The 15,765-nt window shown below is 34.7% G+C and overlaps 1 protein-coding gene across 1 annotated transcript in view; it reads right to left on the bottom strand.

The window, feature by feature from the left end:
• The window catches only part of Rab3-GAP (Rab3 GTPase activating protein), a 78,925-nt gene that overhangs the window by 29,560 nt on the left and 33,600 nt on the right, over positions 1-15,765 (bottom strand). The window contains exons 11-16 of the mRNA XM_069820244.1: positions 13,885-14,123; positions 11,584-11,741; positions 8,263-8,506; positions 5,812-6,012; positions 3,115-3,272; positions 1,525-1,724 (exon numbers count right to left, since the gene is read on the bottom strand). Coding sequence (XP_069676345.1) covers positions 1,525-1,724; positions 3,115-3,272; positions 5,812-6,012; positions 8,263-8,506; positions 11,584-11,741; positions 13,885-14,123 — 1,200 coding nt within the window. The remainder of the gene's footprint in view (positions 1-1,524; positions 1,725-3,114; positions 3,273-5,811; positions 6,013-8,262; positions 8,507-11,583; positions 11,742-13,884; positions 14,124-15,765) is intronic.

Consider the following 15,765-nt stretch of genomic DNA (forward strand, 5'->3'; position numbering starts at 1 on the left):
GTCCTTAATTTTACATTATATAAATAAATAATCAATATACAGTTCGTAATAATGAACTTACCCGAAAGTCTGTGCATTCCATAATTCTTAATATGGACTTTGTTGAAATGTAGTTTAAGATTGAAGTGACGAGTGGAAATAAATTGGATGGGACACAGTAAACAAGCAATTCTTTCGTCTTCAACAACAAAATAATCATATTACTATTTCCTTTGGAAGTAGTATTCTTTCACGGGTTTAGATTTTACCATGTTCCAGTTGTCTTTAAACTGCAGTACGCGTATTATTTGTTTGTTTGTTTGTTTATTTATTTATTTACTTACTTATTTTCTTATTTACTTATTCAGGCCTACTTATTTACTTAATTACTTATATATATATATATATATATATATATATATAGTAGTATTCTTTCACGGGTTTAGATTTTACCATGTTCCAGTTGTCTTTAAACTGCAGTACGCGTATTATTTGTTTGTTTGTTTGTTTACTTATTTATTTACTTACTTATTTTCTTATTTACTTATTCAGGCCTACTTATTTACTTAATTACTTATATATATATATATATATATATATATATATATATATATATAGTAGTATTCTTTCACGGGTTTAGATTTTACCATGTTCCAGTTGTCTTTAAACTGCAGTACGCGTATTATTTGTTTGTTTGTTTGTTTACTTATTTATTTACTTACTTATTTTCTTATTTACTTATTCAGGCCTACTTATTTACTTAATTACTTATATATATATATATATATATATATATATATATATTTACTTATTTATTTACTTCTTTACTTATTTATTTATTTACGTATTTACTTATTTACTTACTTAATTTCTTACTTTCTTACTTATTTACTTATTTATTTGGCTGGAGTGCGTTACAATGTTGAATGACAGCATTGACATCTAGTCATATAGCTATCACTTACTTATCAACGTACAATTTATTTATTGTCATATTATTAGTAAAACCAGTTAAGACCAGTAATACAAGTTTTGTAAAAACAGGAATTAAAACTTTTTTAATGCACGAAAAATCATAATAAATTCTTCAAATAAAGTAATTGGTTTGTTGCCTGCAAGCAACATTTCGGACTTATTTCATTTTAGTAGAATACAGAGCACGGAAAGACATGTCAGGGACTGTACTTAACTTATTTTACACAAAAAGTGAATTTAATCGGCTTTACTAGTAATAGGACGATACACATAGGTATACCCTCTTACATTATTAGCACACATACCTCATTCATTTTTCTCTTACTTTGTAAAGGTATGTTTCTAAGGATTTTATTATCTGTTCATTTGTAATTCTTGATAGCGTATTGTATACCTGCCGCCGCAAATGAATGTTAATGCAGCCGAGGAAACTAGAACGTCATGACTGCACTGGTATAAAAAGTGGGTGGGGTAAGAAAGGGGAGTATAGCAGTGCTCTCAGGAGCTACAGTTCTGCAGGCCTGCCCCATGCTGATGTGAGAAATTTTATTAAAAAAAAGAGCCACTTACTTTAATACAGTGTCCAACAGAGCCACGTCCTCCAGTTGACCAATCAATAAACTCCATTGACAGGTGTCACGAGAAACATTTTCCCATTCACTTGTTGAACTATGAGTCTCATCTTCTGGCGAAGTAGCACATGATTCTTGCTGTTGTGTGATTTTCTCTGTTGATATTGAATCTGGCATTGACACATCACGTTTAAGATTCTGGAATTGAAAGCCACACAAATGAACAACTCTTTGAAATTTTTAAGTCAAACATTTGATGAACTATCTAACCACAGAAATCCTCACAGTAGACTCTGATATATGGTACAGTCAGATGAACAATTCGTTCTTATACTTATTTCATCGCATAATCGTCGTCATCACATAATGGCGCAGCCTTATTTATAGACAAACTTATCAGGACTTTAAAATTTCATCACATAATCGTCGCACGGATATTTCTGTTTATTATGATCTAGAATTATTTAAAAATAATGTGCCGGCTCTGCAACACAAAGTACCTTTGCGCTCAAGGTCGAATGTGCGAGATGTTAGCACCAAGCCAATGGCCATAAATGCTTCCAGTCCAGTACAATAAAATTATTGGTTGTGATTTGTGAGTGGTTTTTGATCACGAATGTTCAAATACTTTAGGCCTAGACCAATCATCTTTCTGCGGACAGGTCCAGTAATCAGATAATATTGACTTCAGTGTATCAGATGTACCAGTGCATGTGATTCAACAATACCGTGAGTGTTTTTAGTAAAAAAAAAGTGATTTAATTCAACAACACTACAGTAATTTTTATTTTTTTAAGGTATTATTTACGTTAAAGTTCCAGCATTCCACATTGAAACCGGTTATTCTCTTTCCTCTTCCACTACGAATCACGCAACTTGGCCCTGCTTGCTTGCACACGCCCCTGTTATAAGGAAGCCAAACATTGAAAGCTGATAGGACCAATCATTACCATTTTAATTTATTCTTCACATAATGGTCGCACCGTATATTCTCAAAAAATGTATTAAAATGTGATGATTATGCGATGAATTTTTTTTTTAGTAGGTTTATCAACATCTTAGGTTATTTAGCGTCTGAATGAGATGAAGGTGATAATGCCGGTGAAATGAGTCCGGGGTCCAGCACTGAAAGTTACCCAGCATTTGCTCATATTGGATTGAGGGAAAACCCTGGAAAAAACCTCAACCAGGTAACTTATCCTGACTGGGAATCGAACCTGGGCCAACCTGGTTTCGCAGCCAGACGCGCTAACTGTTACTCCACGGGTGTGGACTATGCGATGAAATATGGTAATTTATTACTACTTTTTGTTAACACACTGTACAGTTGTTTTCATTCAGGATTAATCAAGTGACATGCATGAAAACAGAAATAGCTTGAGGGAAATGGTCTCCGAAGTGAACCCCACAATTACAACGAAGTAAAAGGATTTCTCACGCCTTTGCCCCCATACTCCGTCACACACAATAGCTGGGTTGTCTACTATTTTAAGAGGTTAGCACAGGTAATGTCTTTAGTTCATCCTAAATGAAAATCACTATACAATGTAAGTACGTCCAAACTTTTAGGATATCCCAACATTTTTACCTTGTTTTCTTTTTCTTTTTCCACATAGAGAGCAACAGCTCTACAAACAATGGCTCCAGTCAGTGCCATGAATGGATTTGTAGAATGAATCAACACGTTACGGACATCACGCCACCAGGAAGACAACTCGTTATACTCCGCACATATAGTGTCAACATCTGAAATATGCAATATGCAAAATGATAATAATGCAAGGATAAATAAAGAAATTAATAATATTATAAATGGAGAAAGAAATGCAATGAAGTTTAGTGACACGAGTAAAAATTCAAGTGATTTGGGAAGTGATTTAACAAAACTAGTGGGAAGGAAGGTCAGTGCCGAGAGTAGAAGTAAAATTGTTTCTGTGAGTGCAAGAGCTGAAATGGTGAGAAGTGAAGTGAAGAAAAAGAATGTCGACTTTATAACAGAAAATGGTAAAGTGGATGTTTCTGGTCCGGAGACGGCTAAGGAAGAGACGACTAAGGACTTAGTAAATAAATTGAAATATGAATTAGAGGAGTGTAATAGGAAGTTAGATAATACAATAAAGGTAATGAAAATAGGTAAGGCGTTTGGTGGAGGAGGCTAGCTAGGATAGTGAAGTATAATATGTAGAAAATTAGTGAGATCTGAAAATGAAATGTACACAAGAAACAGACATAATAACGAACATGTTGGACAATGATGTAATAAGTTTTAGTAACAAGTATTAGTGGAAACAGTGTGTGTTCGATATAATCTAAGTGAACTGAAAACCAAGAACGGAGTGATAAAAGTGTCAATTTTGAATGAATTAGAGAAGTGTAATAGGAAGTTAAGTAAAACGGTAGAAATCATGAAAATAGGTGAGGAGTATGGCGGGGGAGGCTAGCTAGGATAGTGAAGTATAATATGTAGAAAATTAGTGAGATCTGAAAATGGAATGTACACAAGAAACAGACATAATAACGAACATATTGGACAATGGTGTAGTATGTCTTAGTAACAAGTATTATTAGAAACAGTGTGTGTTCGATATAAGTGTACTGAAAATCAAGAACAGAGTCGTAAAAGTGTCAATTTTGAATGATCTAAATTAAGTTGTTAGGTTTTAAAAGTGGAAATACTGATCAATTTAAATGGGGTCGAAAGTTGAATTATAAGAGCATCTACAAAAGGTATATCTGTAATGAATGTAATTTTGGCACTGGATACAAAATTGTGAGGTCCACATTACATGGATGTAAATGTTGCCTTCTATGCCCAAGGTTGCGGGTTCGATCCCGGGCCAGGTCGATGGCATTTAAGTGTGCTTAAATGCGACAGCTCATGTCAGTAGATTTACTGGCATGTAAAAGAACTCCTGCAGGACAAAATTCCGGCACATCTGACGACGCTGATAAAACCTCTGCAGTTGCAAGTGTCGTTAAATCACACACGCACGCACGCACGCACGCACGCACACACACACACACACACAGTGTGAGGCCTATAGTAAGTAGTTTAAGCAGGCTACCTTCCATGCAAAATGTTTATTATTGACGATACTTTATTATGACTGACATTATTACTAATATTACTAATATTATTATTATTATTATTATTATTATTATTATTATTATTATTATCATCATTAATGAAAAATAATATGTTAATCTTCAAATAAGTTGCTATGCTGTGAGTGGATTTCAGTAGGTTTAACTATTTAATTTTTATAAAGCACCGAATATTATGCTCAACTGAAGAAGCATGTGTTGAAATTCCCCTGGAAATATTTTTCAGATCACTGAAGTTTCGGTAGACACACTGTTCTCTATCTTGGCCAACATTAAAGTTTATTTTGCACCACATTACCAATGACCCATTTATGTTACTCACACCAGGATGCATTGAAAGCTCGCGTTTTAAGATAATCTTTCTGAATAATTGTCAGTGATGGCGTAGGTCTGTCTTAATTTAAAACTTTCCTTTTTTTTAAATATTATTTCCTATCGATAACGATACTCTAACAATGAATTTATTATAATTATCATCATTATTTGTCGCATTTCTTTCGATTTATATTTTCCCGAAACACATAACCATAGTGGACCACACGACGAATCACCATTGTTATTCTCATCCCAACTGACACTTGAGACCGGCATTGACAAAAGACCGGGTTCTGAATGGGAGAAGTGAAGGCTCATGGATGGGGGAATGCCTGCTAGGCCACGAGGCCACAAGAAATGTGCCTCATTTCAGCTTTCCGAGTGCAACCTTAAAACCCGTGGAAACATACGAAATGCAGAAGCCAGACCCGGCACGAGCGATCCTGGCCTCAGGAACAAATTTTACTGCAAAACAGGTCTATATCCATCACAAAGTTTTCTACTTGTACAACTCTATACGCTTCATTGAAATAACTAATATAATTTGCTATATACGACTAAAAACCACTAAAATTTTGAGTTTAAGGCAGCAAAGTGACTGAGGCTCAGCCTCACTTGCCCTCAGCCAATCAGCCGCCACTGATTGCATTACATGGAGTTATTGGATCTTTTACGCCACTGAAAATTTTTCATATTGTCACTGTGCACTTATCTTGCCCTAATCATGCAATTCTATTGTAAAATAATCTTCATACACATTTGCTGTGCAATTACTATGCCACAGCATTCACTTTAAGTACTAAGAATGATGCATTAACTTATAAAAATCTAATTATTTCCTTACCAAACTTCTGAATATAAATACCTGCAAGTGAGCAAATGGCTTTCAGTAATTCTGTGAAGCGCAGCATCTCAGCCTCTAATGCCACTCCTTCCCTTTTCTGCAGCCAAAACTGAAGAGCAAGTTGCATAAGATGGGCTGGCTGGATGCAGCTGTCTGCCGCTGCATTTTTCCAGTCTTCCACTTTGGTATCACTGTACAATGTCCCTTGATATATCAATTCACCTGAAATGCAAAAAAACCAACCTACATTTAAGAAAACGGTGTGTAAGTCGTGAACAAGTGGCAAAGGATATTGTAAAGAAAAAAGATTGAGTGTAGTTGAGGAGAAAGAGCGAGAATATCATAATGTTATAAAATAAAGAGTAAGAATATAGTGTAAAGGTAGTAAATGAAATAGTGAAGTGATGTAAAAAGTAAAGTGAGCGAGGAGTAGGAATTAACCATGACACATGTCAGTAAGGACTAAGGAGTATGAAAGTATGAAAGAAAGAAATGTAGTATCAGGTGGCATAGAGAATATGAAAAATATTTTATGCCACATGAGTAAAACAAGGAAGAGATAGAAACGGTAATGAGTAGTATGTGTAGTGAAAATAGAGACTGAACTTAATAATAAACAAAGTGTTAAGGATAGGGGAATTAGATTTAGATAGGTGTTAGAATGATAAATAATGTCAGATGATTAGAGTACGAAATAGATGGAGTGATAAGAGAAAAGAATGGACACGGAAGAACACAGTGTCGCATAAAGGTAGGTAAGTACATGATTCGTCCACTAAATTTATAAATGATGTAAGTGGTCTAAGAATGGGAATGCTGGCCCGAATACAGGAATGAGAAGGGCCAGCAGGACCAAACAGTTGAGTGACAATAAATCATACCATAGCATACTGCTACCGGTAGTATTATTGAAGCATGTTCAGTAATTTAACAGATTGTGGTTTGGAGCGAAAATGATTCATTTTGAGGAAGGAAACCCTACTTCTTGAGAAGACACCTTTTCATTCACTCCAGAGTCGCCACTGGATTGGAATTTCTTCCTTTTCCAACTTAGGGATTTAATTTCAATCAAATACTGAAAGCAATTCCTAGGACAATGACAGTATGAAATATCTGGAAATGAGAGGGAAAAATATTACCCTAACTTTACATTTTTTCCCTTTACTAAAGAAATCAATTTTTTTGGTCTACCTCTGCAAGGAAAGAACTACAGTGCACCTTCCAAAACATTATTATAGAGCATGTTGATTCTTTCGTACACTACTTTTAACATTTGAATATAAATAATTGATTAAATGGCGATCTTACTCGTGTTAATTATGTAAGTATGTTTGGCTTACAGCTGTTTCGGTGTTACTTGACACCATCCTTAGAGCCTACTAGATCTTGGCGCTATCTCAACTTCACTGCCTGTTGTGTGGGTGTGTTCGTGTGATGAAGAGTTGTGTCAAATAGTGTGTGTGTTCTGAAATTGATCTGTATGTTGAGAATTTGATTAGGGTGTGTTTTAGTGTGTCTGTATATTTCATATTGTTCTAGTGTGTTGAGTTTTTGGTTTTTGGGTTGTATGTGTAGGATTTCCATGTTATGTATTTATGTTATTGTATGTGTGGTTAGCATTAGTTATGTGTTCGGCATATGTAGATGTATTGTGTCCTCTGGTTATCGCTTTCATGTGTTCTTTGTATCGAGTTTGGAATGATCTGCCTGTCTGTCCAATGTAGAAACTGTCGCAACTATTGCATGTAAGTTTGTATAAGCCTGTGTGGTTGTATTTATTTGTTTGTGTTGTTTGTGTGTTGAGATGTCTTTGTAGTGTGTTTTCTGTTCTGTATGCTATGTTGTAGTTCTGTTTTCTGAATGAGGATGCGATCTTGTGTGTGTTTTTGTTTTCGTATGTTAGTGTGATGTATTTCTTGTATTCTTGTGTTTGTGTTGTTTTGTGTGTTTTTGTGTTTGTTGAGTTTTTGTTTTGTCTTCCTTATGATGTTGTCTATTATGTTTGGGTTGTAACCATTTTCTTGTGCTATGTATTTGATTGTGTTCACTTCTTCATTGTAGTGTTGTTGGCTCATGGGTATGTTGAGTAATCTGTGTGCCAATGTCCTGAATGCAGCATTTTTGTTGTGTGGGGTGGTTAGATGTGCAATTTCAGAACACACACACTATTTGACACAACTCTTCATCATATGAACGCACCCACACAACAGGCAGCAAAGTTGACACAGCACCGAGATCTAGTAGGCTCTGAGGATGGTGTCAAGTAACACCGAAATAGCTGTAAGCCACACATGCTTACATAATTAACACGAGTAAGATCGCCATTTAATCAATTATTTATTATTATAGTGATTGAACCTAACAAATCCTCCACAGTGACAAGATTAAAACTGTCTTTACCATAAACTGTGCATAACTGCTTTGGTTAATGAGGAGGGATGAAGTGATCTTAGTAACTCTAAGAAAACTTACTACTTCTCTTCATTTTATCTTCAGACATGTTTTTCCTAAGACTAATTGTCGGAGTTTCTTGAATAGGGCCTCCAACCTCAAAACTGGAAAGAAATTCAACAAATGCAGTTTTTCCATCTTCCCTGAATGCAACTCTTGCTTCATGGCGGGATTTTGCTTTTGCAGAAACAGAATCAATTGTAGCTATTAGTTTCAGGAGGCCATTTACTTCTCTTTCTGGAGCATGCAGAAGTGAAGACAATGTCTGCAAAAAAATAAATAAATAACTATTTTAAAAAATCCATAACAGTTTCAATATCATTTCTAAAAATGGTGATCTGTTTAGATTACATCATAAAATTTCGTTTAGTTACACATCATAGACAACCAAATTTTCCTTTTTTTTATGTACCAGTAATATATACCTTGTTACACATTATTATTTATTTTAGAAGCTTGAATATCTCTTGGCATAGTTGCATACTTTTTTATGTTTAGTAGATGAAAAAGCATATTGCGCACAATTTCTGTTAATATATTTTTACACTACATCTAATTTGTCAGAATAGGTCAATTAATATATGTATAAAGTTTATTTTAGAGACAATAAACAAAGGTTTTGCAAGTAATTAAATTACTTAATATTCCATTTTGAATCTTGCGTACACTACTTTTAACACTTGAATATAAGTAATTGATTAACTAGCGGACTTACTCGGATTACCACACACATACACAACACATCTAACCACCCCATATAACACAAACATGCTGCATTCAGGACAATGGTACACAGATTACTCAACATACCCATGAGCCAACAACACTACAATGAAGAAGTGAACACTATCAAATACATAGTACAAGAAAACGGTTACAATCCACAACATAATAGACAACATCATAAGAAAGACAAAACAAAAACTTAACAAACACAAAAACACGCAAAACACAACACAAACACAAGAAATACATCACACTAACATATGAAAACAAAAGCACACATAAGATCGCATCTTCATTCAGAAAGCAGAAATACAACATAGCATACAGAACAGAAAACACACTACAAAGATATCTCAACACACAAACAAATAAATAAATACGACCACACAGGTGTATACAAACTCACATGTAATAGTTGCGACAAGTTCTACATTGGACAGACAGGCAGATCATTCCAAACACGCTACAAAGAACACATTAAAGCAATAACCAGAGGACACAATACATCTACATACGTCGATCGCATAACCAATACTAACCATACATACAGTAACATAAATGCGGACATGGAAATCCTACACATACAACCCAAGAACCAAAAACTCAACACACTAGAACAATACGAAATATACAAACACACTAAAACACACCCTGATCAAATTCTCAACACACAGATCAATTTCAGTACACACACACTATTTGACTCCACTTTTTAACACCTTTCAACAATCAAACGCACCCACATAACAGGCAGAGAAGTTCGAGATGACGCCAAGATCTAGTAGGATCTGAGGATGGTGTGATGAAGCACCGAAACAGCTGTAAGCCGCACAAACTTACATAATTAACACGAGTAAGTCCGCTAGTTAATCAATTACTTACTTAATATCGGTTACCTGAATTTATGCTTTTTATGTTGTTAATGTCTGTAATATTACTTTATATTAAAATATGTTAATAACAAAATAATCTCTAACTGCTGCTGGTCTCACATCCACATACCTCAGTAGAGGTAAACGATCATCCAACCAGAACAGAGGTATCGTATGATGATCCTTCTACTGTTATAGCTGGTTTATGTAACTAGCGCCTAAAATTCATCACAATGCTGGGTGTGCACTAGTCCCATACACTAGCCGAAATTTCGTAAGAAAACTCCTTCCCCATGTGGACTTGACACAGCATGCACTACATAACACGAGTCCTAAGCATGATGTCTTAGACCACGACACTACAGCATGGAACAAAATGTGTTAATCTATTTCTGATGAGAAAAATTATATTTTTAATGTCTAAACATAGTATTTTAGAGCCTTAATGTTTCAGTGATCTATTTTAGGTACATAAATTCACGTTTATTGATAGTCACGTCTAGGTCCTCCATGTTCTCTTTTAGCAGAGCTACCTCTAGCAAGATGTGGTTCTTCCACACAGGGACAGTCTTGATTGTACCACAGTCAGGAAGCTTTAGTTGTTGAGGTTACTAGGAACAATACGCAGGTACTATTTAGCATTGTCTGTGATGCGGCGATAGTCGCGATCCTAGTGGTTAGCAACTATCTATGGATGCATATTTACTACATATTGAGCTTTGTGACTGTATATACTAGATTGTGATTGTACCATCATCGGTAATAAAGATCTTACAAATTTCCTCTTCTTAACCTTAGGCGTAATAACCACAATTATCAAGCAACTACAAGTTTTTATTAATAGATGTTTGAGAAACATATTAAAAATATTCTGGCCGGTCCAGATATCCAATGAAAACCTATAGTTAAAAACTAAACAAAAACCACTTGAACTAGAAATTTGGCATAGGAAGTGGGGATGGTTGGGACATATAGTTCGCCGACCTCCAGATGACCCCGCCAGGAAGGTATTGGATTGGAATCCACAGGGCAGCAGAGGAATTGGCGATCCAAGATAACATGGAAACGAACTGTTCTCACAGAAGCAAAAACAATGGGGAAGACATGGAGTGAGATCAAGGCGTTGGCCAGGAATAGAATCAGATGGAGAAGCTTTCTGAGAGCCCTATGTTCCACCTAGGAATGATGGGAATATTGATTGATTGATTGATTGAACCTTAGGCGTAACCAGGACCATTGTAGAGTGTCACCTGACAAAGGTACTATCTCTATTATGCCTTTGACCCCGATTTATAAATATTCATATACTATTAAAAATAGATCAATTTGTATGGTATCTTTTCAAATGCCTTTGGGGTTACAACAACTGACGTAAAATGAATTTTAGTAACTGTCAAAGTGATCTCGTGTGTACTACTACTTTGGACCACTGAGCATATGCAATGCATTGAAAATGGAACTTAGAAAATTCAGGCAGGTCATTTTTTTTTTCTGGGACTGTACGTTTATTTCCTTCAAAATTCGGATATCGAGATTTTACATATCATAATAATTTGTACACACTTAGTAAAATAGGAAAGGAGAAAATTCTCGCCAGAAACAGATATAAGTAACTTTAACATAATGAATAAATAGTGACTGCTACACTTCTCACTGTAATGAAGTGCCTATTCTAAATTATAAAATACTCATTGTAGTTAAACTCTAACCTTTCTAAGATACAAAGTGGAACAGAATAGTTTACCTGCGAGGAATCAAGTTCATTTGCATTGGCAACAACAGTATTATACATGGGTGGTATTTGGTGCTGCTGGTGAACAAATAAATAGAAAGATACCAGTCTCTGTAGCTGGTGAGATATTTGTAACAATGTTTTTCCACTATGGTCCAGGGAATCAGGGTCTGCAACATATGAGATAACGAGTAATTCATTTATTTATTTATGTCTGTAACAGGGCAAAGCCCCAATTACAATAGACAGTACAGATTTGTTTAAAAAAAAAACATAGAATTGCATATAACATGAAAAAAGAGATAAAACAGAAATAAATTCAAGATACAGGCGTAATTACAAATTAATAATTAAAAATGAAAAAAAAAAAAAACAAATAGATACTACCTAAATAAAAGAGACAGCTATAGATATAAATAAAAAATACCAAATAAAAATAAATTAAAAGGAGTAAAGTATAGATATCATAGCCAAAAATGTAAAATGTAGCTATAATTGGCAAATTACAGAGTAAATATAACACTATGTTAATAAATTCAGTACCGGTACACAGTATTATATACAGTAGAACCTCTATTATCCGTGGTAATGAAGGGGGTGAACTCAACGGTTAAGCGAAAAAATCGGATAATCCGTACCGTAAAATATTTTCGTAAATTAAGTCAATAATAATTGCATTTTTTAATTCCTCCGTGTTTTGGGTTTAACACGCTAGGTAGTGAATCAAAAGTTCATCATTCAAGTCTGGTTATCAACGACGGGTTTTTAAGGGGCAAGGAAATTCCTTGTAATGGCTGTCAGTGAAAACATAAGAATAATACAGGTCTCGTGTTGTAGATTTACATACTTTATACACTTTATTGTTCATTTTTATTAAATCGCTCACAGTTGTAACACCAATCTCGTACTCTGATGCGAGATGATTCACAATTTATCTTTCCCCGAACCACTCAATTATTTCCCTTTTTTTCGGTACTTAGCACAACACGTTTTCTTTTGATACTCATGGAATATATTTTATACAGAAATTCTACAGTACGGCAACTCTAACAGCAGATCATACTGTGTAAGTGTCAAGGTTTGTAATAACATACTCTAGAAAAAATACGTACTGGTACTAATATAACGTATAGTAGTACTTCATACATAAGAAAGAAGACAGACTACATATGTGTCTGTAGCAGAAAAAAAGCAAGGGAAGGATAGTCGGATAATCCAGCAATCGGTTAATAGGGTGACGGATAATCAGGGTTCTACTTTAGTAGGACTAATAGGCTTAATTTATTTATTTAAGAAATTCACCACTACAGAACATGTGTTCCAATTAGTAGGATATCTGATTATAACTATAACTAACATGCAACTAGAATTAATTTAAAATATCATGAAACTATTGCTGTTTATAACTTTTTCTTCTACATATTGTACGATAACGAGAAATCTAAATCCTGTTTATTTGATAGATGATTGTAAGTTCGAAGCATTAATAAAAGTGGAGACGTTTTATGAGATTGTGTTTTTGATGTCTGTAAATAAAAGAGAGATCGCTTTCTCAAATTTGATTTACCAATATTGAAACTAATTACCTGTAGAAGATCAGGGTTGTCTATTAAACCATTTATGGTTTTGAACAAATACATTTGTTGTGCTATTATCCTGCGACTACTGAGAGATGATACATTAAATTCAACCAGCATGGATTCATAAGATTGGAATATGTTGTAACATAATGTTTTTTCATATATAGCAGTTTTAGGATTTTATTCTGTACTCTCTCTAGAATGACCGAGTGCGAGTGATAGTAAGGATTCCAAACTATAGATGCATACTCTAATTTACTTCGTATTAAACTATTATATATTTTAAGACAGTTTCAACATTCCTGAAATCTTTTGAGTTTCTGTAGATGAAACCTACCAGTTTGAAGGCTCTATTCGCAATTGTTTTTATATGTGTTAAAAAGGATAGGTCATGAGAGATTACCACTCCTAAATCATTTACTGAAGTGACTCTTTCTAATTTTGTGTCATTTTGTTTTATTTTGTGTTAATGAAACTTGTTACCAGATAAACGACTCGCCTTCAAAACGTGGCTGGTGACTGACAATAAGCATTTTACAGGTTCTTTATTCCAGTGCCAGAAACAGAGGAAAAACACACGCAGTCTTAATTTCTCTGTCAAGAAGTGAATCCAAACCTTGAATATCTTGTCATTCCATTAAAAAAACTATGCTGGTGACGAAAACAAATTTAATTTTCATTTATATCCTGGCAAAAACAGAAATGTATTATTTTCTAGAAATATTTTACTTACCCAGTCCGTTTAACTTTTCAACAACAACATTCAATGCAACTTCTAGAGCATCAGGAGTGATGTATTTGCTGCTTGACAACATCTCAATAGCTTGAGATCGAATTTCATTTGTCTTCAATTCCTGCATAGTTTTTTTAACCTCTTCAATCAATTTATCATCATCATAATCATCCTCCTTTAGGAATGTCTTCAACTTCTTAAGCAAATGAAGATCTCTTGCTCTCTTGCTGTTCTTATCGCTGTAAAGAAATTACAATAATCTCTCTCTGCTTTATGTAAGAAGTAAAGTAAATATTCAATTTGCACACACACATAAGAAGTACTGAAATGAAAGCTATAATTTACGAAGTTAGAAAATTAAAAGGGCTTATATCTGTAAAATCATTAAATGACTACCCTTATATTCAACTAATCAAATGAAAGCAAAAAAAAAAAAAAGATATTCAGTTAGTTTCCTTTTCTTTATTTTCAGCTTTAATTAATGGTCAAATACGAAACCGATGTTACATACTGTGGAATTTGTTGCAGTATTGGTTAAAATTTCACATAAATATCTAAATTTTACAATTACTTGATATTCATTATATAATCTTCATCTTACGATATTTGGTGACGTATACATGTCCGTTGATGTGACATATTAATGAATTTAAATACTATTATAGTCACAATCATGCCATGGTATGAAAGAAAAATTTCACAACCTTGAGCGGGAATCGAACCTGCGACTTCCTGTTCTCCGGTCAGTCGCTCTACCACTGAGCTATCGAGTTCGTCTCACGCCAAAGGCTTGGAATTATCCTTTCATACTGGCGACTCACATCAACGGACGTGTATACGTCACCAAACGTAAAGTTTCTTTCAACCCATAAGCAGTGCTGACTAGATCAGACGCTATGGACAGTACTCTATAACAGAGTCGCCAGTATGAAAGGATAATTCCAAGCCTTTGGCGTGAGATGAACTCGATAGCTGAGTGGTAGAGCGCCTGACCGGAGAACAGGAAGTCGCAGGTTCGATTCCCGCTCGAGGTTGTGAAATTTTTCTTTCATACCATGGCATGATTGTGACTATAATAGTATTTAAATTCATTAATATTCATTATGGCCTGCAAACAACAGTTATTATGAATTTCTTCAAATGGATTCAGTATTTTAGTAAAAATATTGTGCCTGTAATTATTATTTTTTTTACTTGATTATTTAACGATGCTGTATCAACTAATCGGCTATTTAGCGTCAATAGGATTGATGATAGTGAGATGATATTTGGCAACGTGAGGCCGAGGATTCGCCATAGATTACCTGACATTTGCCTTACGGTTGGGGAAAACCTTGGAAAAACCCAACCAGGTAATCAGCCCAAGTGGGAATCGAACACATGCCTGAGCACAACTCTGAATCGACAGGCAAACGCCTTAGCCAACTGAGCTACACTGGTGCTTGTACCTGTAATACATGCGTCTATATGCCTATTTATTATATTCTGCAGAATTAAATTGACGAATCACAAATATAAAATAAAAAAATTTCAAACAGATTTTAGATTATAGGCTACATCTAGTAGAAAGAGGGACAAAGGAAGCCTAGAACGAAATGGGCCAACAACCAGTACAGTCCGCGTCACCATTTTCAGCATGTGAAAAAGTAACTGAAACGTTAATTTCGAGTGTTTTACATTTGCCGCAGTCAGTCTGACAACTGTGTTTGGCAAATGGCTGATGTAACGTGTATAGGAAGTTGTACCATTCTCGGCTGCACTAGCAACATGCTCACAAACTGGGCACTATACAGAATGTTTAAAAAATACGGGGCATAATTTCAGGTATGTACTTCCCACATGTAGACAATCAAAATAGTTCATTACAACATGTGTCCGGAA

The sequence above is a fragment of the Periplaneta americana genome, chromosome 3 (assembly GCF_040183065.1).
Source record: "Periplaneta americana isolate PAMFEO1 chromosome 3, P.americana_PAMFEO1_priV1, whole genome shotgun sequence".
NCBI lineage: Eukaryota > Metazoa > Arthropoda > Insecta > Blattodea > Blattidae > Periplaneta > Periplaneta americana.